General features: G+C 40.3%; 1 protein-coding gene across 17 annotated transcripts in view; it reads left to right on the top strand.

Annotated features, from left to right (window-relative positions):
* Nucleotides 1-27,564, top strand: part of RYR3 (ryanodine receptor 3) — a 551,551-nt gene that overhangs the window by 156,505 nt on the left and 367,482 nt on the right. For all 17 annotated transcript variants that reach the window (XM_054027214.1, XM_054027212.1, XM_054027213.1 and 14 more), the window contains 6 exons: nt 55-129; nt 459-615; nt 8,460-8,624; nt 10,749-10,870; nt 17,972-18,140; nt 26,115-26,250. In XM_054027214.1, the coding sequence (XP_053883189.1) occupies nt 55-129; nt 459-615; nt 8,460-8,624; nt 10,749-10,870; nt 17,972-18,140; nt 26,115-26,250 (824 nt within the window). The remainder of the gene's footprint in view (nt 1-54; nt 130-458; nt 616-8,459; nt 8,625-10,748; nt 10,871-17,971; nt 18,141-26,114; nt 26,251-27,564) is intronic.

Here is a 27,564-nt window from a genome sequence, read left to right as displayed (position 1 = left end):
AATCCTTGTATTATAAGTAACCACAAGGAGATGATCTTTTCAATCTGTCTGCAGGAGGGTATTGTATGAAACAGGAGGAGCTGGTGTTCGTGCAAGATCCTTGTGGAGAGTGGAACCCCTTCGTATAAGGTACTGTAATTTTGGGCCAGTGTTGTTTGTAGCTCCCACTAAATTATTAGGAGTTTGATCAGATCTTCTGCTATGGATTATCTAGAGGTATAGCTTGATTTAAATATTTTCCCCTGCTACTTGACTTATTTTAGTCCATCTATTAATATTAATAAAAAGAAATCTGTAATAATACAAAGGTGCAGAGAAATATTGAAAATATGATATCTAGGCAGAATTGTTTGTGAATATGATGTTTTTTTAGAATTTTCAGCAGGTCTTTTAAGCTCAAAGTGGAAATGTTCTTTTCATGTAATTTGGAGATTAATCTTTGCTATCTGTTTGTTTAGTTGGAGTGGCAGTTACATCAAGTGGGGACAACCTTTCCGCCTTCGACACATTACAACAGGACAGTACTTGGCACTTACTGAAGAACAAGGTCTTTCACTTTTAGACAGAGGGAAATCAGACACAAAATCTACTTCCTTTTGTTTTAGAGCATCAAAGGTAAATAATTATGAAGCTCTCAAATGCTAGATCAAAATAGGTTCCAGCATCTTAGAGAATTATTTAAAGGAAGAAGCAATTGACAGTGATTTTGAATACAAATACAGGAATAAGTAACTCTGGTTGAAGATGGTAGTGTGTTTTTTGCATCTTAAAAATTTGAAACTATGTTGAACAAACTGAGATTAAAAAATTATTGGAAAAAATTATTAACAGGCAAAAAAGATGACAGACTATCTTTAGATAGAATTATTCTAGAGATGATATGATCATAGAACCATTTAAATTGGAAGGAACCTCATTAAGAGAGTCATTCTTACTGTGTATCATGGTAGGATTAATTTCACTGGGACAAATTCTGCCCTGGTTCTCACTTTAGGTAGTCATATAGATAGTAGTGGCATCGCAAGTGAAGCATTTCAACCCAGGTACCTAGTTGGTCAGTCTCTAAACCACAGGTTCTCAAACTGTGACCTGTAGTGAGCTGCTAACTAATCATGTGGCGCTAGCATTTTTCCTCATTTCCAGTTGAGAAAAACAGTACAGATGGGAGAGGGAGAGGAGATGAAAAACAGAAGTAGGCAGTGTGATTAACTGATTTCCAGAAGGTCAAACATTTATTATTCCAAGGAGAGCTAAAAATACATAAATACTTTCCTGATACTACTTTTTAATATAAGCAATTGTTGTAGTTGCCACAATGATGATGTGATTGGAAATGGGAGGCTAAGTGGTCTATGTGATCATGAAGATGCATGAGGGAATTTCTCTGTTAGGTGTGATCTGAACTATGAAAAAAATAGTAGTTTGAGAACCTCTTCCCTAAACCATCCTTGATAGACAGAAAGCTGCTGTCATATTAAGGCAGATACTGCTTTTTTTAAAAAACATGAGAACAGTGTTTTTGACCAATGGAGTCAGACTAACAGGTTAGCAGGGAATTAGCCTGTCCTCCGATCACTGGATATTTGGCTAAGTAATTTTCCAGCCCCTTCTGGTATATAGAGGCTATGCAATGTGGATTGCATTTATGATATTGCCCACACTGCGTATCAAGTGGTGGGGGATTTTGTCCAGTGGACAGCAAAGGTGAGTTGCCCCCTTTAATTGCAGCAGGGCTTGTCTGGCAGGCTGGTAGTAAGGAGGTAAAGAGGCAGGAAGCAGTACAGCCAGACCAGGTTGGGGTTGGGGGAAGGGGAGGGACACTACACTCCACCACCTGACTGAAGGTGGGAGGTATTTGTATCTAGAGCAGTTCTGGGACCATGTTAGTGGTAAATGATTTAAAGGAGGAATCCTTTAAAAGAGCAAAGAAAGGGGGTTTGGGGCTTCTATGACTAGTACGGCAGGGAGTCAACCCTCCCCCTTCTTTATATCCCCCCTTACGCTTATATGAGAGGAGTGGGGGTTCCAGCATTGGGATGTGTGGGAACAGGACTGGAAAATGGAAGGTTTGACAGCAGCACCCCAAGTATATGGAATTACCTGCACTGTATCATTTTAGCTCCCAGGTACACCCAGATATTTAAATATAAAGTTGCAATAATTAAAACCACATACAAGGCCTCCTGTCCTCCTCCCGGCATAGTCGGACAGTGCAACAGGATATGTGGTCTAGCCTCAGGTATTTCCAGTACTGACAATGCTGCAATTTACTGTGGCAACTTCACCCACTGCATAACTCCTTGAAGTTTCTGCTATCTTTTAGCCTGTATTTTCCCAGATATATTCTTTAATACTATGATTGAGACATTTTGAACACTTGACAATCACCTTAGATAAGTAAATACTTGAAGTTAGCCTCCATATCCACAGTCTTTCCTATAGTAAGTATGGGGAAGCTCAAGGGAATGTTGCAGATACTGAGGTAACCTTACCTATTAGTTCTTATTCTATACTTTTTGACAAGTAAGAATAATAATTTCTGAGCTCCTTATAAATACCCCTTTGTGTTTTTTATAGACAGGTATCATGTCTCCCCTTCAGGTTTATTTTTTTCTGAATAAATAAGCCCTTTTCTCTTAACCTTACCTCACATTACCATCACTGTTATTATTTAGGCTTCTGTCCTCTGAACTGCATTCCTCCTGGTCTGGGAGCCTGTTTAGGACTTTTCTTCTCTCCCAGCTTTGCACATTCACAATGCACTTCATTTCCACTAACTCAATTGCTTTTACACAAGCATCTCTAATACTAGGAATAATTTTTTAAAATGTGAATTCATATTATATTCTTTCTGAATGTCTCCATATAGAAATAGAGCAGAGATGAAGAAGTCTGGGCCTTATAGAAAAATTAAATTAATATATAAATGTTGTGAGAGAATTTTTTAGGCAACTGTACTGCTTTAAGTGAAGATGACTGAAAAGATATTAATGACAGATACACTAACAAGTTTATCTGTTTTCTGTGGCCATTATGAATAACATTTTCAAACGTATCATTTCCTGCAGCCCTACTTTGTCCTGATTTTTTTCTGAGGTATTGAGCATCCATAACTCCCACAGAAATTAATGAGAACTTCAGGTGCCCAGCAGTTTTAAAATCAGACTATTATTTAAGTTCTGAATATGGATTTAGGGGCCCACTTTTGAGCACCTAAGTTTTAAAATGTCAGCCTATATGTTTTAAGGGAAATATTCTATTGTGACTGGAGAGGCAACAGTTTCCCTACAGCTGGTGGGTGGAATCCTGCTTTGAGATGGGATGTTCCCATTCTAGCACAGTACTTACTCTGCTAAGCTGAGCTCAGCTGCCATTTATAAGACTTTCTGAGCACAACTATAGAAGAACTAGGATTAATTTGAAAATAATATTTTTGTTTCTTTTTTATTTATTTTTTTAATATTTCAGAGTTCATATTTTATACTTCAGGTTTTATTTTCTTAACAGTATATAAAGATAAAAATAAATTATTAACATCAGAGTCAAAATAAATAACATTCTAATGCATTTAAAAGTAACAGATGACTCACACAGTAGAATTTGGCTTCGTTTCTACATATCTGCCAGGGTGTAGCTATCTTTGGGGATTAAAATGGCATTAGGATGCTGTAATAGTTTAACAGTTATCATAAAGCTTAATTCATTTTTGGTAGAAGATAATGAAATAGGTATTTTAGATTTCTTTTTATATGATAGTTTCCAAATGTTCAAATTAGAAAGTAGATTTCAAGCTTTGTATTTTCTGACTTCAGGGACATGGAGCTATAGGACTGAAGTATTCAGCAGCAGCAATAAATAGGCATTGACAAGGTGCACCCAGAGGCTCAGTGAGCTGGCTTGATCATGCTATTCTTTTTATAATCCTGGACTGCAGGCCTCTGCTTTTGTCAAGTCACTTTAACTTTTGCCAAGTACTGTTAATAAAGGGAGAAATGGAGCAGGTGAAGATACCATTTTAATTATTGTCTAATCTACCTAATCATTTTTACGGATGGGTGAACTTAACCCTAAGGACCTTTCCTTACTGCTCTTTACAGAAGGACTACAGATGAGTCAACATAGCTCCAATCACATTCCTGTCTCTCCCTTCATAACACAAGCCTCTCCTCTGTCACCACTCACGATACTGCTCCACTCTAGGAAGTGAGAATACCCAACTTTCCCTTAGTCTATTCCCCAGATTTTTGAAAGAATTTGCCCCTCCTTCCAATATACTGACTGCATCATACAGCTTACCCTCCTCCATTCTGTCAGCCTTCCCTCTCTACTCTTCCATTTGGTTAACTGCTGATTTTTTTCTTTGCCACCAGCCAGACCTCCTGGTGTGACTTGTTTTCCTCAGCCTGACTGGTTCCTGTCCTGAGGGAAGCAACCTGAGCACAGGTTATGAGGAGGGAAGAGAAGGGTGTTCCTTGCAGGGGGAAGTGCTTAGGCACTACCATGTGATGGGGTCTGTATAAATACTTAAAGAGAGACCAGGCTTTTGCCAAGAATCCTGACCTGTCTACCCTTTCAGCTTCTAGAAAACGTCCCTCTTCCCTTGAGAGTGAAACCAAGTGGCTTATCTGAAATCATAGGGAAACTGGCCAGCCTCCAAGGAACAAAACAGCTGGGGGCGTTACCTAGTGTCACAACTGTTAAAATAAGAACTGATCTAAAAAAGCCAAAATTCAAGTTGTGTATTTATGAGGTAGAAAAACTTTGTTTTGTGGCTTAATATCATTAACAAGGGCACAGTTAGAGGGTCAGTATAACGTAATTTAATATTTTATTTTGATAGCTGATGTTGTATTAACATTGCTTGATTTCAACATCATAACATGCTCCCTTTAAGCTTGTACTGAAGTAGTTTTGTTTCCTTTGGCATAAGCTTCACAGAGTTAGTACTATAGTCCTTACAATGTTTAAAGTGCTGTGCAAACATGAAGCAATTAATCAGCTAATATTAATAATTGGCACCAAAATTATTTTATTTCATTTGTGACATTGTATTATACTCTCTTCAGAAGTTCATAACGTCATAATGTCCTCACCGTAAATATGCACTGAGATGAGATGAAATTTCATCTCATTTGGACATCATAGTACAATCTCCATAAACTTGATCTGACATTTTCCCATAGTTTTGATATTGTAATGGCATCCCCAAGGAGTATATGGTAATTTCATTTAATCTTGGCATTGCAATGCTGTCTATTCAGGCTTAAATTGACATTGAAATGTGGCAGCTCCATGCAAGTGAAAAGAGAATTAACATAGTTATGGCAAACATCATTAAATACACTTCATGTTTAATAGCTATTTTTAATATCTCAATATCTTGACTTCAAAGAGGTAAGATAAAAAAAATTCAAGTGCTGTTGTTATACTCAAGGACATAGGCTGTTTGGGCACTGGGATCAGAATAAACCTTCCAACCACAGACATGTGGTTTATGTTACAAAGGGAAAGAGACAGGATTTAACTTCAGTAAACACAAAGGGATTTTTTTTAAATCCAGGGTGCTGGACAAACACAGTTACTATAGCTCTTCCTGACTTTCTAGCTCCCAGATTGAGAAAAATAGCCTATGCTGTACAGTGTTACCACAAAGGGTCAGCTGATGCCCTGGCCTGGACTAAGTAATCATGCAGTGGATACAACACATTGCAATATATTAAGCAATGTGTATTGCATGAATTTGGAGGCAGACAGAAGGCTAGGTCTTCCCCCAGAGTTTCCAACATTGACCATTATCAGCGAGGTGATACTAGACTATATGGTCTATTGATATTGTCTAGTGTGGCAGTCAGGACCGGCTCCAGGGTTTTTGCCACCCCAAGCGGTGGAAAAAAAAAAAAAGCCGCGATCGCAGTTGCGATCGGTGGCACTCCGGCGGCAGCTCCACCGTGCCGCTTTCTTCTTCAGCGGGAATTCGGCGGCAGGGCTTCCATCCGAGAGGGACCCACTTCTGAATTGCCACCGAACAGCACGACTTGCCGCCCCTTCCCCTTGGCCGCCCCAAGCACCTGCTTGCTGGGCTGGTGCCTGGAGCTGGCCCTGGTGGCAGTTCTTACTTTGTCTTTCTCATTGTGAGTTTGAGCAAATCTGGGACCCTTACAAAACCATTCAGTTGATTTACTCAGCTCTGAGACCTCTAATTCAGTGTGAAGTCCTCTTCCCAGCCCACCATCATCCTTAACTTCTCTGCTCTGACTTCTGGTGCACAGAGAAGAATGAGTCAGGCTTATCAATGTACCCAAAATATATAAATACCTATCTACATATTAGGTAGAACTCATGTTTGTTAAGGACCTGTTTTGTGGAAGGAATTAGGGAAGATAGTGAATGAAGGTTGCCTGTTGCCTAATCGTATGGGGAACACATGGAAACCCTGAGCCAGGCCTTGGTAAAGGACTCATCTTGATTTCCTGGGGCCTAAGTTGGTATTGTCACAGAATTTTAGAGAGGACAAATACCTTGTGCTTCATCCTTGCATCACTGGAACATTAATAGTAAACATAATCTTAGTAACATTGGTGGGTCTGTCTGTGCCTGAAGTATTGACTGGCCTAACCCTGGTAACATTAGAAAGACTGTAAATATCAGAAATGCTCAGTCCACGTATTATTTTTTTTAAAAAGTCATAAAATTAAATGTCCAAGTTGCTGATGTCATCTGCAAGATTGTGTCTCCCCCCCCCCACTGAGTTAGATCCATAGGATCCATTTTGCCTGACACCAGAAATCAGATCTATATTTTGTGATTGGGGTGGGGAGGGAGGTTGTCCTCATAAATAAATAAATATTGATGAAAAATTGTTTATAATTAACCTAGTGATTAATGTACCAATGAGTCTAAATGTGACTTTGGAAATACACACTCTCTGCCTCTAGATCTGAATATGCAGCATGATGGAATTGCTGGCTTAATCTATCTACAGCAACACTATCTGCTTTGCTACAATTGCATTCACAGAAGTATTAATACTTTTTTGATAAAGAGTGAAATGCTTTTAGTGAAATGCAGTAAGAGTGGGGGGCAATCTTGCAGATGACATTAGCAACTTGGACATTTAATCTTAAATCTGTTTAGTCCAAGTGTAAAAAAAAAAAATCTATTTTAAGAACTATACCGTAAATTAAGTTGACGAATGAGCTCAATCTATAATCACAACAGCAATTTTCTTAATTCATGCTATCAGTCTCTTTGTAACTCTCTTTCCTTAGTGTGTGTACCATATATATGGATTGGGTCAATGCAGCAACTGATTATTGAACTCCCTTGTACGTTTGGGCTGTTGAACTTTCAGAACCCCCTCTTTCCACGTTGGGCTTCCACGTGACATTGAATCAACCACTTAACTGAACTATAAATGTTATCTGTAACTAGAGGAAAGTTGTTAATCTTCCTCCATAACAAATGTTAAAACATTTACTGAATAATAATAAAATAAGCAAAATGCATATAAATGTAATACTGTTAAACAATATTATATAGAGAGTATAGATACTACTACTATAGTACTTATTTAGATACATAGTTCCTATACCTGTTTTTTACAATGCACTGAAATATGAGATCTGCAGTCATAGAATTTGCTTCAGAATCCACTTCTTGCTCCAGAATTGTACACTGGCATTCAAACTTTCATTTAAAAAACAAACACAAAAAAACCCTTGTTTCCCACCATGGAGGTTGGGAAGAAAACCTATCAGTTGTGAACTGAATATAAAGTGGTCTAGTGGTAGCCTGAGTTTCCAAAAAGCACTATACAATAGTTGGAAAGATGTGAATAACTCCCATTAATCTCACATGGGTGCTAATTCTAAATTTGTCATTATTAATTAATTAATTGCTGATCACTGTAGAGGAAATAATCAGCTAATTTGCTTATCCCACAATCCCAAGCAACTTTCTCTACATATACAGTTTTAAATTAAAAAATCACATTGAAAATTAAATGAATTTAATATTGGAGGAACACTTCAGAAATCAGTGTCTGCTGCAGAGTAGATGGGGCGTTGCTTTATTCACTCTGAATAAAAAATGAACTAGAATTGTTTTCTATTTTTTTGGGGGGGGGGCGTTTAACATACATGTAATGCTAGCTTTGAGTAAATCCTCACAAAAGTTTAACTTATGGGCTTATTTATTTAATTGTTTGGTTGTTGTGCTGAAGAATTGTTATAATGAAACGAGTTAAAATAAACGTTTTTTCTGAGGATAGAACGTAACCCATTGATTTGGTAACATCAAGGCATAAATTATGTAAAGGTGTACTTTTAGCTACATCTGTTAACAAAGTGACTAGTATAGGCTTTAATCAACATTAGTGAGTATAACGTTTGTCTTTGCACTATTGAGATTAAACTAAATACTTTTGCATTTTTTTTGTTTTATGTTTTTTTAAACTAAAGGAAAAACTGGAATCTGTTCATAAACGGGACATAGAAGGTATGGGAGTCGCCGAAATAAAGTATGGTGATTCCATTTGTTTTGTCCAGCATGTAAGCGGTGCATTGTGGCTGACTTATCAAGCACAGGATGCTAAAGCACCACGTTTAGGACCCTTGAAAAGAAAGGTAAGCATTTAAAAAAATAAAAGTATAAGCTAAAATCATAGAAATTAAAGATGTAAGAGATCGACTGGGTCATATTGCCTTTCATCCTGACAATGTTGAGGTGTTGAGTGCCTTAAACTCCCACTGAACATAGTAGGAGTGTAACGGGGTGCATGCCATGCCCCTCCAGTTCGGCCCTTCTCCCCCTCTTCTCAGAGACTCAGGGACACTTCAGGCTGGTGCAACACGATGCTCTTTATTTGTGATCAAGTCCCCTCCACCAGCTGTTGAGCTGTTTTTGCTCTTGTTGTTTGAAGCCTGATCCTGTTTCCTTTAATACAAAATGAAGAAAACACACATAAAGGGGAGAGAAAAGAATATGAAAGATAGAACATGCAGCATCTATCTATGGTGCTTTCTTTTTGTGTTGCATCCTATCTGCTGCTGGAGAAACACAGGCACAGATTAGGACAAGATTTAGTTAGTTCATAGATCAGGAAGTCTGTTGGCACTTTAATTTCAAGGAGCAGTTCTAGAAACTTCTTATAATGGATGTAGAAAGTATTCCCCTTTTATGATTCAGTTTACTAGAAAGTGCGTAGTGAAGAGGTAGGGATCCAGATAATATTGATATCATTTAAAATACAGACTGAGATACTTAAATCTGAGCTGATGAAAAGAAAGGGCAATCCTTGTACTGAGGCATTCTCTTTAATTCCCAAAAATCTTAGAAGATCTCACTCTTGACCTTCCATTATAAGGGAGAGATGCGTTTAAATGATTTCTTTAATCTGAGGCACATGACCCCCTCTTTTTTTCAAAGTCCATGTACATTTTGCTAAGAATAATGGAGTTAGAATTAACATAGTTTATCTATAGCATTTTCCCAAGTTATTGATAGAGTTGTTATGGTAGATTGTACAATTGGAACACATTGTGCGAATGAGAAAATGAATATGTTGTGTTAGGGACCAATGATATGGAACTGGTGCCAAAAGAATTAAGTAACCTCCATGTGTCATTCTTTTTGCAAGATATTCAATATCTGAAAGCAAAATTATTTCAGTAGATGCTAGCAAGTGTTGAGTAAAATTATGATTTACAGCTAGTAGTGACTGACGCATTGTGATCATCCATCGATGGTTATGTTTACAGGGGCATTAAATATATATTTAACACCCTCAAGGATCCTATATTGCTTTACAAACTCAGCAAACTGATATTAATCATTTCAGCCATCCTTAAGAGGAAAGGGGTATTCAGATAGTTTGAATGTAATTACTGGGGCTAAAATTGAGCTGGGACGGTAAATCATACTACTCTGGCAAAAAGTGCAATGGACTTTAATGACTCCAAATGAACCTGGGCTTTACATCTTCAAAAGTCAGCATGGTGTTCTCTCATCTTGTGCTATTACGGTGGGGGAATAGTTGAAGGACAGAGGTAAGACCCACTAAAACATCAGTACCACTTCTTGAAGCTCCTAAGTGTTTCTTTGAGGTCTTCCATCTAGAAAGGCCTGGACTGACCATGCTCAGTTTGGTGATCCATCAGGAACCCAGGTCAATGTAAGAATGGTTAGATGAATCAGGAGAAGTTTTTGGTACAGGTTGATGCTTTCAAAACATCATTTCCCTTGATGGGTAGTATGTCTTAAAGATGTTTATCACTGTAACTGGTTTTCCTGTCGTTCTTAAAATAGTAAATTCAGTCCTTCTTTTCCTGCAAGATAGAGCTTAGAAAGGAAAGCATCTTTGTTTTTACATTGAAATTTTTTTCTTATCTTTAAAAGGAAGCTTAAAGAATCTCAAAGGTTTACTAATAATCTCTCTAAGTGATCTTTTCCCTTTTCTAAGTGATCTTGCTAGAAAAGACTGAGAAATTCGTTATGCATTATTGTTATAGGCAAATTATCAGTATTAGAAGTTCCTGGACAAAGTGGATTTCAGCTATTATATAAGTACTATATGTAATTCAAAATTAGGTAACAGATTTTAGCACAATATTGAAGCAAGAGGTGCAAAGTATTAAAATTACATTTGAAATATTGTTTCTGCCAAATGGAATTTATTTGCCTAATTATAGGCTTTGTATTTTCAATTGCACATTTTCCTCCAAACATGATTTTATTTTTACATTCCATAGGTTATATTACACCAAGAAGGACATATGGATGATGGTCTAACATTACAAAGGTGCCAACACGAAGAATCCCAGGCTGCTCGAATCATTCGCAATACTTCCAGCTTATTTAGCCAGTTTATAAGGTATATAGCACAGCGTTATCTATAAAGGGTTTTATGTAGTTCTTTTCAAATATACTGAAATGTTTGAATTTAATTATTTTTAGATTTTATAATTAGATCTGGGACCTATCTTTGCCAGTAAGGCCTGTCTCTATAATCAGCCAAACTTGAACAATGAATCCAGACACCATAGAGTGCTGGAAGTTCATATTTGGGTCCAATTCCAAATTTCACTTGGCCCCATGTTTACTGATAGCATGTCCCCATGATATACTTTTTATTAATTTTGAAAATTTTCCTGAAAGGTATGTTTACCGTCATCTGCCCTAAATAGGCTGTTTCCAGATGCAGCAGACTGTTTCCCACCAAGAAACAGAGCCCTGAGAGAATGGATGAGCTTTGCACTATGTCTGGAAAGTTTCAGGCTCTGTTGGATCAATGAGAGAATTGAATTCCAGAGTCAAGGCTTTTCCACAAAAATGCCTTAACTCAGTCCCCAAAAAGCTCATATTTTAGAGTGTGTTAACAGAACCATCTTTACTGATCTGAGTTTGTCCCAGCTACGTGTGGGGAAGAAGCGATTCCCTTAAGTAGCTAGGACTCAGACCATTTATGATTTTGTAGCTTAAAATCAATCCTTTGATTTCTATTCAGAGTGAACTGCATCCCTTTACAAAGTTTGGAGAATAGGTGTTTTATGCTCCCAATGGTCAAACTCCGTTAAGTAGGTGGGGCCACTTTCTGCATCCTAAAACATCAGACTGTTGTTCTTTGAGTGCTTGCTCATGTAGATTCCATTCTAGGTGTGTGCACACCCACATGCACAGTCATCGGAGATTTTTGCTTTAGCGGTATCTGTAGAGTTGGCTGTGACACCCTCTTGAATGCCGTGCTCATGCGCTGGTATATTAGGCGCTGCCGACCCTACGCCCTCTGAGTTCCTTCTTACTGCCTGCGACAGTTAGTCAGAGTGCCTCATCTTGAACTGCAAGAGTGTTAGCCGTTTTTAACAGCTATTGTTACCTCCTTTGTATATAGTTCTTAGGTTCTGCCTCCTCCGTCCAGGTCCTAGGGGACTCCCCGGTTGAGCACCTATAGGAAAAAGGACAGAGACAAGGGATTTAAATGATGACACCCTTCGTCTTCCCAGTCATCTGCTCAGTCTGGCCCTTCCAGGAACGATGGAAGCCAGAAACATGCATTTTGAGGGCACACTCGAGGATGGTGCCCCAGTCACATCCCAGGATCCACCTTCCTGCTCTTTCCTCAACTGCCTGTGCCCCTTCCAGTCAGCCTGGTTGTGGCTGACCTCAGACCGTTGGGTGCTTAACATAATATCTTTGGGCTACACCCTGCAGTTCTTGGCTGACTCTCCCTCTACCCCACCTTCTCCGTCCCTCTTCAGGGACCCTTCTCATGAGCAACTCCTCCTCCAGGAGGTAGATAACCTCTTCAGAATGGGGGCAATCTGGAGATGAGGGGGGAAGGATTCTACTGCTGTTATTTTCTAATCCTGAAAGTGAAAGGGGGCCACAGACCCATCTTGGACCTGTGACGCCTCAACAAGCACCTCAGAAAGTTGAAGTTCCACATGCTTTCCCTGGCCACCCTCAACTTGAAGGACACATATTTCCATATTTCCATTTTTCCAGGACACAACAATTCCTCCTTTTGTATTGGGCCAGTGCCATTTCCAATTCACGGCACTGCTCTTTGGTCTTTTGTCAGCCCTGAGAGTGTTCACATAGTGCCAGTGGCCACTTACCTGTGATGTTAAGGTTTTCAAATTTACCCGTACCCCAATGACTAGCTAATAAAGGTCAGGTCCGGGGATCAAGTGTGGTGGCAGCCTGATCTCAGCACGCAAGGTTGTTGGTCAAGTCACGATCGCTCCCTACACAGAGTGGTACGCTGGGCCTGCCACGCCTTCCTGCCTCACATAAAGAGCAGGATGGTCCAGGTCCTGATGGACAATGCAGCGGCTGTGTTCTATATCAACAAGCAAGGCAAAGCCAGATTGTCAGCCCTTTGCAAAGACTTCTCTGTTCAACGGGCCATCCATCTCGTAGCCACACACCTCCCTGGGACTAGGAACATTTTGGCAGATCGCCTCTGCAGGACCTTCTCATCTCACCATGAGTGGTCACTCCACCCAGAAGTGGTCAGCATTATCCTCCAGAGGTGGGGGACTCCCCGGGTGGACCTATTTGTGTCCAGGCAGAATAGGAAATGCCATGTTTTCTGCTTGATTCTGGAGATTGACAAAGGCTCCCTTTCGGATGCTTTTCTGCTCCCGGGGTTGTGGGCCCTTCTGTATACCTTCCCTCCAGTGCCGTTAATTAACAGAGTCCTCATGACGATCAAGCAGGACAGGGCAAAGGTTATCCTCATAGCGCCGGCTTGGCCATGCCAGCACTGGTTTGACATGCTGCTGGAGGACCGCTCGGTGCCTGCTCTGTTACAGCTACTGCTCCGGCCGGACCTGCTGTCCCAAAATCACAGCAGTCTTCCACATCCAAGCCTGGCGGCTCTGCACCTCACAACTTGGCTGCCTCATGGTTAAATGCGGAGGAGCAGGAGTGCTTGGCCGGTGTCCAACAGGTCCTATTCAGCAGTAGAACGCCCTCCACCAGCGTGACCTACCTGGTCAAATGGAAGCAGTTCACATGTTGGACCTCAAATAAAGATATTCGGCCTGAGCAGGCCTCTCTGCAGTTAATCCTAGACTACCTTCTGCATCTCAAGCTCCAAGGCCTATCCCTTTCATTATTAAGGTCCACTTGGCTGCTATTTCAGCCTTCCAGCCTCTGCATCAGGGCAGGTCGGTTTTCACTCAGGACGTAATGGTCAGGTTCCTCAAAGGCCTGGAATGTCTCTACCCTCAAGTCTGGGACCCCATCCCTCTGTGGGATCTGAATCTAGTGCTGTCGCAACTCATGGGTCCCATCTTTGAGCCTCTAGCTTCCTGCTCCCTCCTCCTCCTTTCCTGGAAAGTCGTGTTCTTGGTTGAAATAACATCTGCCCGCAGGGTCTCTGAGATTATGGCACTTCCCTTTGAATTGTCCTATATGGTCTTCTACAAGGACAAAGTCCAGCTGCAGCCGCACCCGGTGTTCCTGCCCAAGGTGGTCACACAGTTTCATATGGGCCAGGACATATACTTACCTGTCTTTTTTCCAAAGCTGCATAAATTGGAGGAGGAGCATAGGTTGTATTCCTTAGATGTTAGGAGGGCACTAGCCTTCTACATTGAAAGGACCAAGCCATTCCACAATTGTTCATCACGTTGGCCAACAGAATGAAAGGTCATCCAGTGTCTGCTCAAAGAATTTCTTCTTGGATCACTGCCTGTATTTGCTACTGCTACAATCAGGCAAAGGTGCCCCCTCCAGCAATTGGAACCGCCCATTCAACCAGGGTGTAAGCCTCTTTGGCAGCTTTCCTAGCCCAAGTGCTGATCCAGCATATCTGCAGGACAGCCATCTGGTCGTCCAGCCACACATTCACAATCCATTATGCATGTACCCAGCAGGCCTGGGATGATGCGGTTTTGGTAGAGCAGTGTTGCAAGCCACAAGACCGTGAACTCTGAGCCCACTCCAAGGATACTGCTTGTGAATCACCTAGAATGGAATCAACATGAGCAAGCACTCTGAGAAAAAATAACTTGTTCTTCGAGATGTGTTGCTCATGTCCATTCCATTGTCTGCCCTCCTGCTCCTCTGTTGGAGTTGCTGGAAAGAAGGAACTAAGAGGGGATAGGGCCGGCAGCACCTAATATACCAGTACATGAGCATGGCACTCAAGAGGGCACCACAGCCGACCTTACAGATACCGCTAAGGCAAAAATCTCTGATGACTGTGCATGTGGGCATGCACACACCTAGAATGGAATGGACATGAGCAACACTTTTGAAGAACAACAGTTACAAAACGGTAGGTAACTATTTTTTCTTCAAGTGTCTCCTATGTACAAATCATTTCAACCTGGATATCTCAAATGTGTTGACAATTTTATTTGTTTGCTTCAGAGAGAAGCATGTGTAATAATTTAACCAACAGGAAATGGGGGGGGGGGTGAAGAAGCACATCAGGCTGATCCTGATATTAGCTGTGAATTGAGGAATGAACAGGGAGCCACATTCATCCCAAAACTGTGCAACTAACAAAACCTAAGGTATTGCTAACAAAGTAATAGTGTTAACATCATCTCTAACATGGTGTCAAGATGCTTCTCCTACCCAGCCAACATCCCTCCATTTTAGGACTGAGTCTCATCTGTGTTCTGATCTTGTCTAGACACCAGGACAAGACAACTGCCCTCTGGGTAGATGAGTCATCACTACCATTTGATTCTTTCTGAGAAAAAGAACGAAACCACTAAAGTGTTGCCCCATCTAACCTTGTCATGACCTTAGAAAAATCTACAAAAACTTGTGGCTTCAGTGGTTGATGACAGTTTTAAGAAAGTCTGCTTGGACATTTGACTTCTGTCCATTGATAGGAGGCGAGCACCAACTGAGGAGATTGTGTTGTCTGTGCACCGTAACTGTATTGAAAACCCATGTGAAAGCACTCAAGGAAATTGGAGATCTTCATATAACACCAGAATGTTCCTATCACAACCTTCTCCATAACTTTCTTCATGAAGGGTGGTTAAAAACAGGGCAGTAGTTGGCCTAACTGCTGTACCACACATGTGAGAGAAGGTAATATTTTCCTTTCCCAAAGAGATATTAATCTCAGCCAACATTAGAACAAAATTCCCTTCTGCTAGATTTTACCAGTCATGTAGACCAAGCATCTAAATTTGTAGGTTGCAGACAGGGTCTCCACCTTACCAAAACAAAACAAAACAAAACAAAAAACCCTTGGACCTCAGTGAACAAAACTGTCAAATTCAGCCAGAGTAGATGTCAGATTTGTCACATTCTCTAATTTTGCTATTTTAGAGGTAACTATTTAAGCCGGTATTTAATCAACTGTAGCTACAAAGTAGATACTTTTCTCAATGAAAAATGTTTAACTTACTTTTACATTATTCATGCAAATGAATACTTAGCCTAAGTTTTTCAGCTGTCTTGGATCAGGTTTTAAAAAAAAGTATAGATTGCCAGAAAAGATCTGATCAACTATGGTGTAGCCAGCTGGTTTATTATAGTCTACAGTATTGTTTAGAATCATTGCTGTCAGTGATCAAGTTAGATTAGTATTATAAGACTTTAGTTGCCCAATAAAGGTTGAGACTTTAAATGGAATAATTCTGAACTGTCTGTTCCAATCATAGTTTGGAGTTCAGCTACAGAAACAGAGTATGTGCATAGATGAATTTACCCTTTTGGAAGATAGAAATTACTATATTAATATTTAGATACATGTCATAGCTGAAAACATTTTTAAAATCAGGAGGCATATTTTTGGAGTGTTGCATAGTGAATTCAGTATGCTACTTCTGCTTTTTCTCTTGTTCTTTTTCCCTCTTTTGAGTAAATTTATTGTTGTATTCCAACCTTCCAGAATAACATTCTTCAATAACCAGCAACATGTGTATCTTAAAGGAAGTGAAAATACAATCTTCCTTGTGCTGATCTACTTTTGTCTCTCATGTGTTCTGTCGAGGTGATTTCTAGGGTGAAAGGGAAGTTCAGACTCTGTGTGCATTAATTTCTAATGACTATGGGGAAATGTGTAAGAATAGAGTGAAATTAAGAATCTTGGTATGCTATTTTGAAAAATCTGGAGGTAGCATAGAGAAGTAATGCAAAGATGGAAATCGACAACACAAACATTCCTAGAGATGGTCTCAAAGCTTTCGCATTTGGATCTATATCCGGATCTGAACTTTTCTCACCTTGGGGCATGTTAAGTTATTGGATTTTTATTCAGGCCCATCTCTGACAATAACCAAAGCACATTTGGAAGAACATATTTCATTTATTTGGAACAGCATATTTCCTTTGCTCCTGGTTCAGTATATTCAGTTTTACAAGGGAACTGTACAGCAAAAGGAGGGGGGAAATCATAGTAATAGAGCTGGAAAATATCAATCTCTCTGACCTAAACAACATTACTGAAAATACTGCTGTCTCTTTTTCCTGCTCCTCTTTTTCTAAGAGATGTTGTAAAAATAGCCACAGCTGCTTTACGATGTGTATAGTAGGTCTGGTCAACAATTTTCTATCAAAACTGTTTGATAGAAAATTGAGGATTTTTCCTTTTAACTGAATGTTGTCATGGAGAGTGTGTGTGTGTTTTTTTCATCAAAACTGGCAGAAAGAAATGGTTTGCATTTTCATTAAAATTTTCTGTGAAGGGGGATTTTCTTTCCAATCAGCTCTACTGTGGAAGTACTATGCTTTATCGTTGTATTTGCCTGATTATAATTGAAACAATCATCTGCTTGGAAAATGTGATGATGACTCAAATTTGAGTGAGGAGAGACTGAGTGGCAGTGTTTTTGACTTCTCTTTCCTTTTTCTCGCTCCCAGACCCCCCATATAACATTGCATATAACTTGATCCCTTCTCCACACTCTTTGAAAGATATGTCTCTCTAATTTTTTTGCAAAAATACGAAACTGTATGGCAATATGCAGCTGTCCTTGTACCACTATTGATCTATTTGTTACATCACAATTGACATTTAGTGGGAGCAATCTCTAGTAGAGAATCCATTACAAAATTAAGAAATAGCAGTTTTCTTTACTCGCTTTCTCTGTTCTCTTTTTCATTTTTTTTCTTCTCCTTCATGTTACACATATGTAGGAGCTAACATTCATAGATTTTGAGGCCAGAAAAGATCATTGTGATTATTTACTCTGACCTCCTGTATACCACAGGCCATAGGACTTCCCTGAATATCATGATCCAGCTTCAGGCAGGCTTGTTTGTTCACTGAATATCCAATAAACAGTTGGACGAGTTACTGGCAAGTCAGGTTAATTGCTGCCTAATGTTACACTTGGGGCACATGTAGCAAGTATTTTATTTTTAGCCATTCCTGGTCATATGTATAAAAGGAACTGCTTTAGATCTCAAAAGGCCAATAGGTTGCTATATTAATATTGTAACTTAAATTGTATAGAGAGGTTAATACTGTCAATCTTTCTTTCTCGATTCTTAGTGGAAACAACAGAACAGCAGCACCCATCGCCCTGCCTATTGAGGAGGTACTTGAGACCCTGCAAGACCTGATTACTTATTTCCAGCCTCCAGAAGAAGAACTAGAACATGAAGATAAGCAAAACAAACTTCGCTCACTCAAAAACAGACAAAATTTGTTCAAAGAAGAGGTGAGGGGGGGATTATTAGATTGTTTCAGCATATCATATAACTAGCATTAATAGGAAAGCAAAATGTTTGTCTTCCAGAGGCATGAATACTGGGATTTGTGTACGTATTTGCCGTGGGTATATGTAGTAAATTATAAAACCATATGTTACATTGCTGTTAGCATGCACCTTTGACTGCCTCACCTGGTCGCTGTCTACTAATCCATGTCCATTTGTATTTAGTCTAATATTTCACTCTTCTGAACATCTTCAAACAAGTGTCATTATTAACGAAATCATACTGACACAAAAAAGTTACTTATTCTCTCCCTCCTCTACCCCACAAATTACATTATAGGCCCAAGATGGCTTATGTTAAGTCTTGGACCAATGATGAGTTTAAGGTCTGATAGCTTGCCAACCCCCAAGGGTTAGAAACATGAGCTTTATACTGCAGAGAAATCCCAGTTTTATGAAAGGGGATACATTACTTAATTCTAGCTTTGTTAGGCCCATCTTTAAAAAAGGGAAGAAGGAGGATCCGGGGAACTACAGGCCAGTGAGCCTCGCCTCAGACCCTGGAAAAATCATGGAGCAAATCCTCAAGGAATCAATCAATTCGGAAGCATTTAGAGGAGAGGAAAGTGATCAAGAACAGTCAGAATGGATTCAGCAAGGGCGAGTCATGCCTGACTAACCTAATTGCATTCTATGATGAGATAACTGGCTCTGTGGATGAGGGGAAAGCAGTGGATATGTTATTCCTTGACTTTAGCAAAGCTGTTGATACAGTCTCCCACAGTATTCTTGCCAGCAAGTTAAAGAAATATGGGCTGGATGAATGGACGATAAGGTGGATAGAAAGCTGGCTAGATCGTCAGGCTCAGCGGGTAGTGATCAATGGTTCCATGTCTAGTTGGCAGCCGGTATCAAGCGGCGTGCCCCAAGAGTTGGTCCTGGGGCCTGTTTTGTTCAATATCTTCATTAATGATCTAGAGGATGGTGTGGACTGCATGGTCAGCATGACTTATGAGGAGAGGCTGAGGGAACTGGGATTGTTTAGTCTGCAGAAGAGAAGAATGAGAGGGGATTTAATAGCTGCTTTCAACTACCTGAAAAGGGGTTCCAAAGAGGATGGATCTAGACCAGGGATCGGCAACTTTGGCATGCGACTTGCCAGGGTAAGTACTCTGGCGGGCCGGGCCAATTTGTTTACCTGCCACGTCTGCAGGTTCAGCCGATTGCAGCTCCCACTTGCCGCGGTTTGCCGCTCCAGGCCAATGGTAGCAGCGGGGAGTGGCGGCCAGCACATCCCTCGGCCGTGCCGCTTCCCGCAGCCCCCATTGGCCTAGGATGACGAACCGCGGCCAGCGGGAGCCTGATCTAGACTGTTCTCAGTGGTACCAGATGACAGAACAAGGTAATGGTCTCAAGTTGCAGTGGAATCTCCTTCCTTAGAGGTTTTTAAGGTCAGGATTGACAAAACCCTGGCTGGGATGATTTAGTTGGGGATTGGTCCTGCTTTGAGCAGGGGGTTGGACAAGATGACCTCCTGAGGTCCCTTCCAACCCTGATATTCTATGATTCTATGATTATTATAAAGTAATGAAAATGAGTTACAACTACAAGGGACATAAAAGGCAATAAAAAGAGGTTCTAGAATACATTATAAGCAAGAGAAAGATGAAGGAAAGCATAGGTTCTGTACTTAATGGGGAAGGAGAGCAAAAAACAGATGAGACAGAGAAGGCTGACATATTTAATGCTTTTTATTGCTTCAGTCTTCATTAAAAAGATTAATTGTGACCAGATGCTTAACACAGTTAATATTAACAAGAGGGAAGGATCTCATGACAGAATAGGGAATGGACAGGTTAAACAGTATTTGGATAAGTTAGATATATTGATGTAGACGGGGCCTGATGAAATTCACCCAAGTTACTAGCTGAAGCAGTATCTTCACGTTCAGTGATTAATTTCAAGAACTCATGGAGGACAGGTGAGGTCCCTAATGACTGGGGAAGAGCAAACAGAGTACCAATCTTCAAAACAGGGGGAAAGGAGGAAGGAGGGTGTAGTGGTGCTGGAACTATTTTTATAGTGGGGGTGTTGAAGGCAGAAACCATGTATTTGGGTTGTTATTACTACTGTAAGTCAGGGGGTGCGGCAGCAACCCCAGCACCCCTGGTTCCAGCACCTGTGCTAGGGTGCTATAGACCAGTCAGCCTAACTTCCATATTCAGAAACATATTTGAATAAATGATTAAACAATCAATTTATTCAAAGCTAAAAGATAAAAAGCTGGTAAGTAATAGCCAACATGGATTTGTCAAGAACAAATCATGCCAAACAAACCTAATTTCCTCCTTTGACAAGGTAACCGGTCTAGTGGGAAAGGGGGAAGCAGTAGATGTGATGTATTTCGACTTCTGTAAAGCTTTTGACACATTCCCAAGTGATAGTCTCATAACTGAACTAGGAAAACATATCTAGATAAAATTACTCTAAGGTGAGTGCACAGCTGTTTGAAAGACTGTACTCAGAGTAGTTCCTAATGGTTTACTGTCCTACCGGAAGGGCATATCAAGGGCTCCACAAGGGGTCTGTCCTGGATCTGTAACTGTTCAATGTTTTCATTAATGACTTGGATAATGGAGTGGAGAATATGTTTATAAAATGTGCAACTGGGTTGCGAGCACTTTGGAGGACACGATTAGAATTCAAAATGATCTTTATATACTGGAGAGTTGGTATGAAATCAAAAAGTACAATTCAGTAAAGACAAGTGCAAAGTACTACAATTAGGAATGAAAAATCAAACTCACAACTACAAAATGGGAAATAACTGGCTAGGCAGTACTGCAGAAAAAAGATCTGAGGGATTTGGGAAACAAGTGGAATGAGAGTCAATGTGATGCTGCTGCAAATAAGGCAAATGTCATTTTGGGATGTATTAACAGGAGTGTCAGGCATAAACACAAAAGGTAATTGTTCTCTACTCAGTACTAATGAGGCTTCAGCTGGAGTACTGTTTTGGCACCACGCTTTAAAAAAGATGGGAACAAACTGGGAAGTGTCCACATTAGAGCGACAAGTAAGAGTTTTAGAAAAACCTAACTTATTAGGAAAGGTTGAAAAAAATGGACATTTAGTATAGGGAAGTGAAGGCAGAGATAGGGCCTGATCAGTCTTCAAGTATGTACAAGGTTGTTTTAAAAAAAAAAAAAAAAAAAAAAAGCAAGGTGCTCAATTGTTTCCCATGTCCATTGAGGGTAGTACAAGTAGTAATTGGCTTAGTTTGTAGGAAGGGAGATTTAGGTTAGATATTTTGAGAAACTTTTCTAACTATAAGGATAGTTAAGCACTTGAACAGATTACCTAGGGAAGTTGTGGGATCCCTGTCCTTGAAGGTTTATAAGAACAGATCAGACAAACTCCTGCCACAGATGATCTAGGTGTACTTATTCCTGCCTTAGCATGGGAGAATGGACTAGATCAGTGGTTCTCAAACTTTTTTTTCACGGACCACTTGAAAATTGCTGACGGTCTCGGCAGACCACTTAATGATCTTTCCAAATGTTGTTTGTACTATTCATAGATTCATAGATTCTAGGGCTGGAAGGGACCTCGAGAGGTCATCGAGTCCAGTCCCCTGCCTTCATGGCAGGACCAAATACTGTCTAGACCATCCCTGATAGACATTTCTCTAATCTACTCTTAAATATCTCCAGAGATGGAAATTCCACAACCTCCCTAGGCAGTTTATTCCAGTGTTTTTTCAGTGTTTAACCACCCTGACAGTTAGGAACTTTTTCCTAATGTCCAACCTAGACCTCCCTTCCTGCAGTTTAAGCCCATTGCTTATTGTTCTATCCTTAGAGACTAAGATGAACAAGTTTTCTCCATCCTCCTTATGACACCCTTTTAGATACCTGAAAACTGTTATCATGTCCCCTCTCAGTCTTCTCTTTTCCAAACTAAACAAACCCAATTCTTTCAGCCTTACTTCATAGGTCATGTTCTCTAGACCTTTACTCATTCTTGTTGCTCTTGTCTGGACCCTCTCCAATTTCTCTACATCTTCCTTGAAATGCGGTGCCCAGAACTGGACACAATACTCCAGTTGAGGCCTAACCAGCGGAGAGTAGAGCAGAAGAATGACTTCTCGTGTCTTGCTCACAGCATACCTGTTAATGCATCCCAGAATCATGTTTGCTTTTTTTGCAACAGCATCACACTGTTGACTCATATTTAGCTTGTGGTCCACTTAACCCCTAGATCCCTTTCTGCCGTAGTCCTTCCTAGACAGTCTCTTCCCATTCTGTATGTGTGAAACTGATTGTTCCTTCCTAAGTGGAGCACTTTGCATTTGTCTTTATTAAACGTCATCCTGTTTACCTCAGACCATTTCTCCAATTTGTCCAGATTATTTTGAATTTTGACCCTATCCTCCAAAGCAGTTGCAATCCCTCCCAGTTTGGTATTATCTGCAAACTTAATAAGCATACTTTCTATGCCAATATCTAAGTTGTTGATGAAGATATTGAACAGAGCCAGTCCCAAAACAGACCCCTGTGGAACCCCACTTGTTATACCTTTCCAGCAGGATTGGGAACCATTAATAACAACTCTCTCAGTACGGTTATCCAGCCAGTTATGCACCCACCTTATAGTAGCCCCATCTAAGTTGCATGATATTCTTATCGATAAACTAGGCAAATACGAGACCATATGAAGTGCCTTACTAAAGTCTAAGTATATCACATCCACCATTTCTCCCTTAGCCACAAGACTCGTTATCCTATCAAAGAAAGCTATCAGATTGCTTTGACATGATTTGTTCTTTACAAATCCATGCTGGCTATTCCCTATCACCTTACCACCTTCCAAGTATTTGCAGATGATTTCCTTAATTACTTGCTCCATTATCTTCCCTGGCACAGAAGTTAAACGAACTGGTCTGTAGTTTCCTGGGTTGTTTTTATTTCCCTTTTTATAGATGGGCACTATATTTGCCCTTTTCCAGTCTTCTGGAATCTCTCCTGTCTCCCATGGTTTTCCAAAGATAATAGCTAGAGGCTCAGATACCTCCTCTATTAGCTCCTTGACTATTCTAGGATGCATTTCATCAGGCCCTGGTGACTTGCAGGCATCTAACTTTTCTAAGTGATTTTTAACTTGTTCTTTTTTTTATTTTATCTTCCAAACCTACCCCCTACACATTAGCATTCACTATGTTAGGCATTCCTTCAGACTTCTCGGTGAAGACCGAAACAAAGAAGTCATTGAGTGTCTCTGCCATTTCCAAGTTTCCTGTTACTGTTTCTCCCTCCTCACTGAGCAGTGGGCCTACCCTGTCCTTGATCTTCCTCTTGTTTCTAACGTATTGATAAAAAGTCATCTTGTTTCCCTTGATTTCTGTAGCTAGTTTGAGCTCATTTTGTGCCTTTGCCTTTCTAATCTTGCCCCTGCATTCCTGTGTTGTTTGCCTATATCCATCCTTTGTAATTTGTCCTAGTTTCCATTTTTTATGACTCCTTTTTATTTTTTAGATCATGCAAGATCTCGTGGTTAAGCCAAGCTGGTCTTTTGCCACATTTTCTATCTTTCCTACCTGGCGGAATAGCTTGCTTTTGGGCCCTTAATAGTGTCCCTTTGAAATACTGCCAACTCTCCTCAGTTGTTTTTCCCCTCAGTCTTGGGACCTTACCTATCAGCTCTCTGAGCTTACCAAAATCCGCCTTCCTGAAATCCATTGTCTCTATTTTGCTGTACTCCCTTCTACCCTTCCTTAGAATTGTGAACTCTATGATTTCATGATCACTTTTCCCCAGCTGCCTTCCACTTTCAAATTCTCAATGAGTTCCTCCCTATTTGTTAAAATCAAATCTAGAACAGCTTCCCCCCAGTAGCTTTTTCAACCTTCTGAATTAAATAGTTGTCTGCAATGCAGTCCAAGAACTTATTGGATAGTCTGTGCCCTGCTGTGTTATTTTCCCAACATATATCAGGATAGTTGAAGTCCCCCATCACCACCAAATCTTAGGCTTTGGATGATTTTGTTAGTTGTTTAAAAAAAGCCTCATCCACCTGGTTAGGTGACCTGTAGTAGACTCCTATCATGACATCACCCTTGTTTTTTATCCCTTTTAGCCTAACTCAGAGACTCTCAACACTTCCGTCTCCTATGTCCATCTCCACCTCAGTACAAGTGTGTGCATTATTAATATATAAGGCAACACCTCCTCCCTTTTTCCTCGTCTACCCTACCTGAGCAAGCTGTACCCATCCACACCAACATTCCAATTATGTGTATTATCCCACCAAGTTTCGGTGATGCCAACAATGTCGTAGTTGTGTTTATTTATTAGCACTTCCAGTTCTTCCTGCTTATTACCCATACTTCTCGCATTTGTATATAGGCATCTAAGAGGCAAGTTGATCTTGCCTCCCAGTTTTGCCCTGACCCTCCTTTCTCTCTGCCATTATAGCCCACGCTCCCTCCTCTTTCTGACCCATCTCCCAGGTTTCCATGTTCTCCACTTCACTAGCAGGACCAAGTACTGATTTTGCCCCAGATCCCTAAGCGGCCCCCTCAAGGACTGAACTCACAACCCTGGGTTTAGCAGGCCAATGCTCAAACCACTGAGCTATCCCTCCCTAGCCAACTATTGTAAAGCTCTTTGGATAAAAGCGCTATATAAAAAAGACCTTAATAATTAACGTTTTATTGTTCTACAAATGAAAGCACACAACTCCTATTTTAATATCAGTAGTCTTTCCTTTCCAGTGCAATGGATGTGCACTCTCTCCCCTGCCACGGCAGCCCCCGAGCTGGGGCTGGGGAGGAGGGGGGGTCTCTCCCTCTCTCCCCCACCACAGCAGCCCCTGAGCTAGGGCAAGGAAGGAGGGGGTTCTCTCCCGTGCCACAGCAGCCACAGAGCTGAGGCTGGGAAGGAGGGCCATCTCTCCCTGGCAGCTGAAGCCCTGGAGCTGGGGAAAGTTCCCTCTTTCTCTGGCACCCGCAGCCCTGCACATCCCAAATTCCCCCCACCCCCTCTTCTCACCCCACTGCCCCCTCCCATCCCCTATTGCCTCCCCAAGGCCACCACCTCACCTTACATGTGCGTCTTCTCCACAGTCCAGGCACCTAATTAGTGGAGCCCCGCCTGCGCGACTCCACTATTTAGATGGGTGGCCCTTCATTCTCTTGTATGTGGCCATCCAGGCACGCATCTTAGAGGGAATTATTCGCGGACCACCTGGATGGAGCTCACAGATCACTGGTGGTCCGCGGACCACAGTTTGAGAACCCCTGGTCTAGATGAACTCTTGAGGTCCCTTCCACTCCTACATAGCTGTGGTTCTATAGTATTTTTATGGATAGAAAAATCTATTTTAAGTAATATTTAGAGACGTTTAAAATACATTAAAGAGATGTTTAAAATACATTAGTTTAAAATACTATATCATCAGTACTATAATAACATCATTTACAAATGACTTAGAATATTTATTCAGGTATTTGGACATGTTTTTCTTGAGACAATTTTGTTGGCTTATCACAATTCCAGCCTTTTTCAAATCACCAAGTGTTTAATAGAGTACAAATTCGTAAGTGGTATCAGTTTGTCTCATTGGAATTAGTTGTTTCCATTAATAAAAAAGGAAAGTTCTGCATCTAGAGCTGTTTCTATGAGTCGGATTCTATTCACAGAAAATATAAAGAAGGCCTTTGTAAGATTGTTGTGCTCTTTATACGCATTTAGATTAAACTCTCATGGGCAAACCAACAAAAAAAAGCTGAATTATCCTCAAAAGAGAGATTTACAGAAAAATGCATGTTCAAAAAACTCTAATTTCAAGCACAATAGTTCCCTATTTGTTTAAAACAATATTGGCTTTTAAGCATGTAGCTCAGAAAATGTGTTAAAATGTAAAAGAATTTTTTTTGGCATATGCAAATATTTTCCCCTATATTATGTCCTTTTTTAGGGAATGCTGGCACTAGTTTTGAACTGCATCGATCGCTTAAACGTCTACAACAGTGCAGCTCATTTTGCAGGAGTTGCAAGGGAGGAAAGTGGAACAGCATGGAAGGAAATTCTGAATCTCCTTTACAAATTGCTAGGTGAGTTCTCAAGCAGTCCATTGTATTATAAGAGCTTCTTTTTCCCATCCCTTGAAAAAAGACTTTTATATGGGACATAAAAAAATGAACATGCGTCAGTCTGAACTGCTTTGGATTGATATCAAGCAGAAACTATCATCAGCATGGAAGCATGTCCTCTTGAGTGGTGGTTGAAACATGAAGGGACATATGAATTGTTAGAGCATGTGGCATGTAAATTTCTTGCTACGCCGGCTAGCTTGAAGAGAAAAGAGTACATAGGAAGCAAGCAGCACCCAACCAAGATACATACGTTTGCACCAACTGCCAAAGATCATGCAAATCTTGGATCAGACTACTCAGTCACATGGGACATTGCAAATCATCTACATTATTGGCTGAAATTCATCTTGCACAGATGAAAGGATGCCAGCGCAATCCCTTTTATAAGAGTTTAACTAGCGGGCAAGCTAATATTCTGGAGAGAGATCTGACTTGTTGGCAGATAGGGAAGGTTTAGTTCTGGAAGCATGGACAGACTCATGTTGCTGTGGTCTGTTTGCTAAAGGTTGATTTAAGCCATAAGGTTTGGAACCAGAAACACACTTCCTCAAAATGCAATGGTCTTTAGATCCTGAATATTGGTATAGGCCCATCTTTATCTTACAGATGAGAATATTCTCTCTCATTTTCCTGAAGAAAAAAAAAATTCACTCCTACTTGGACACCATAAACACATTTTATAAATAAACCACTCAAGCACTGCATTTCAAGTTTTTCTACTTTTCTAGGTATGGTGTTTAGTTTTCTCTAGGGCTGTCAAGTGAATAAAAAAATTGTGATTAATTGCACGATTAATCACGTTGTTAAACAATATATTGATTTCTATTACAACACAGACTACAAAGTTTACAGTGTTCACTTTATATTTATTTTTATTACAAATATTTGCACTGTAAAAACAAAAGAAATAGTATTTTTCAATTCAACTAATACAGGTATTGTAGTGCAATCTCTATCATGAAAGTTGAACTTATGTAGAATTATGTACAAAAAATAACTGTGATCAAAAATAAAACAATGTAAAATTTTCGCACCTACAAGTTCACTCAGTCCTACTTCAGCCCATTGCTCAGACAAACAAGTTTGGTTACAATTTGCAGGAGATAATGCTGCCCACTTCTTGTTTACAATGTCTGCTCAAGCGAAGACGACTGCACTGGCTGGGCTATCTGAGTAGGTTGGAAGGACATACTATACAGGGAGCTATCAGAGGGAACAAGAATAACAGGATGTCCCAAACTTTGCTATAAAGACACATGCAAGCAAAATACA

This window comes from Malaclemys terrapin, chromosome 4 (assembly GCF_027887155.1).
Source record: "Malaclemys terrapin pileata isolate rMalTer1 chromosome 4, rMalTer1.hap1, whole genome shotgun sequence".
Lineage (NCBI taxonomy): Eukaryota > Metazoa > Chordata > Testudines > Emydidae > Malaclemys > Malaclemys terrapin.
This window is presented reverse-complemented; position numbering and strand designations above follow the sequence as displayed.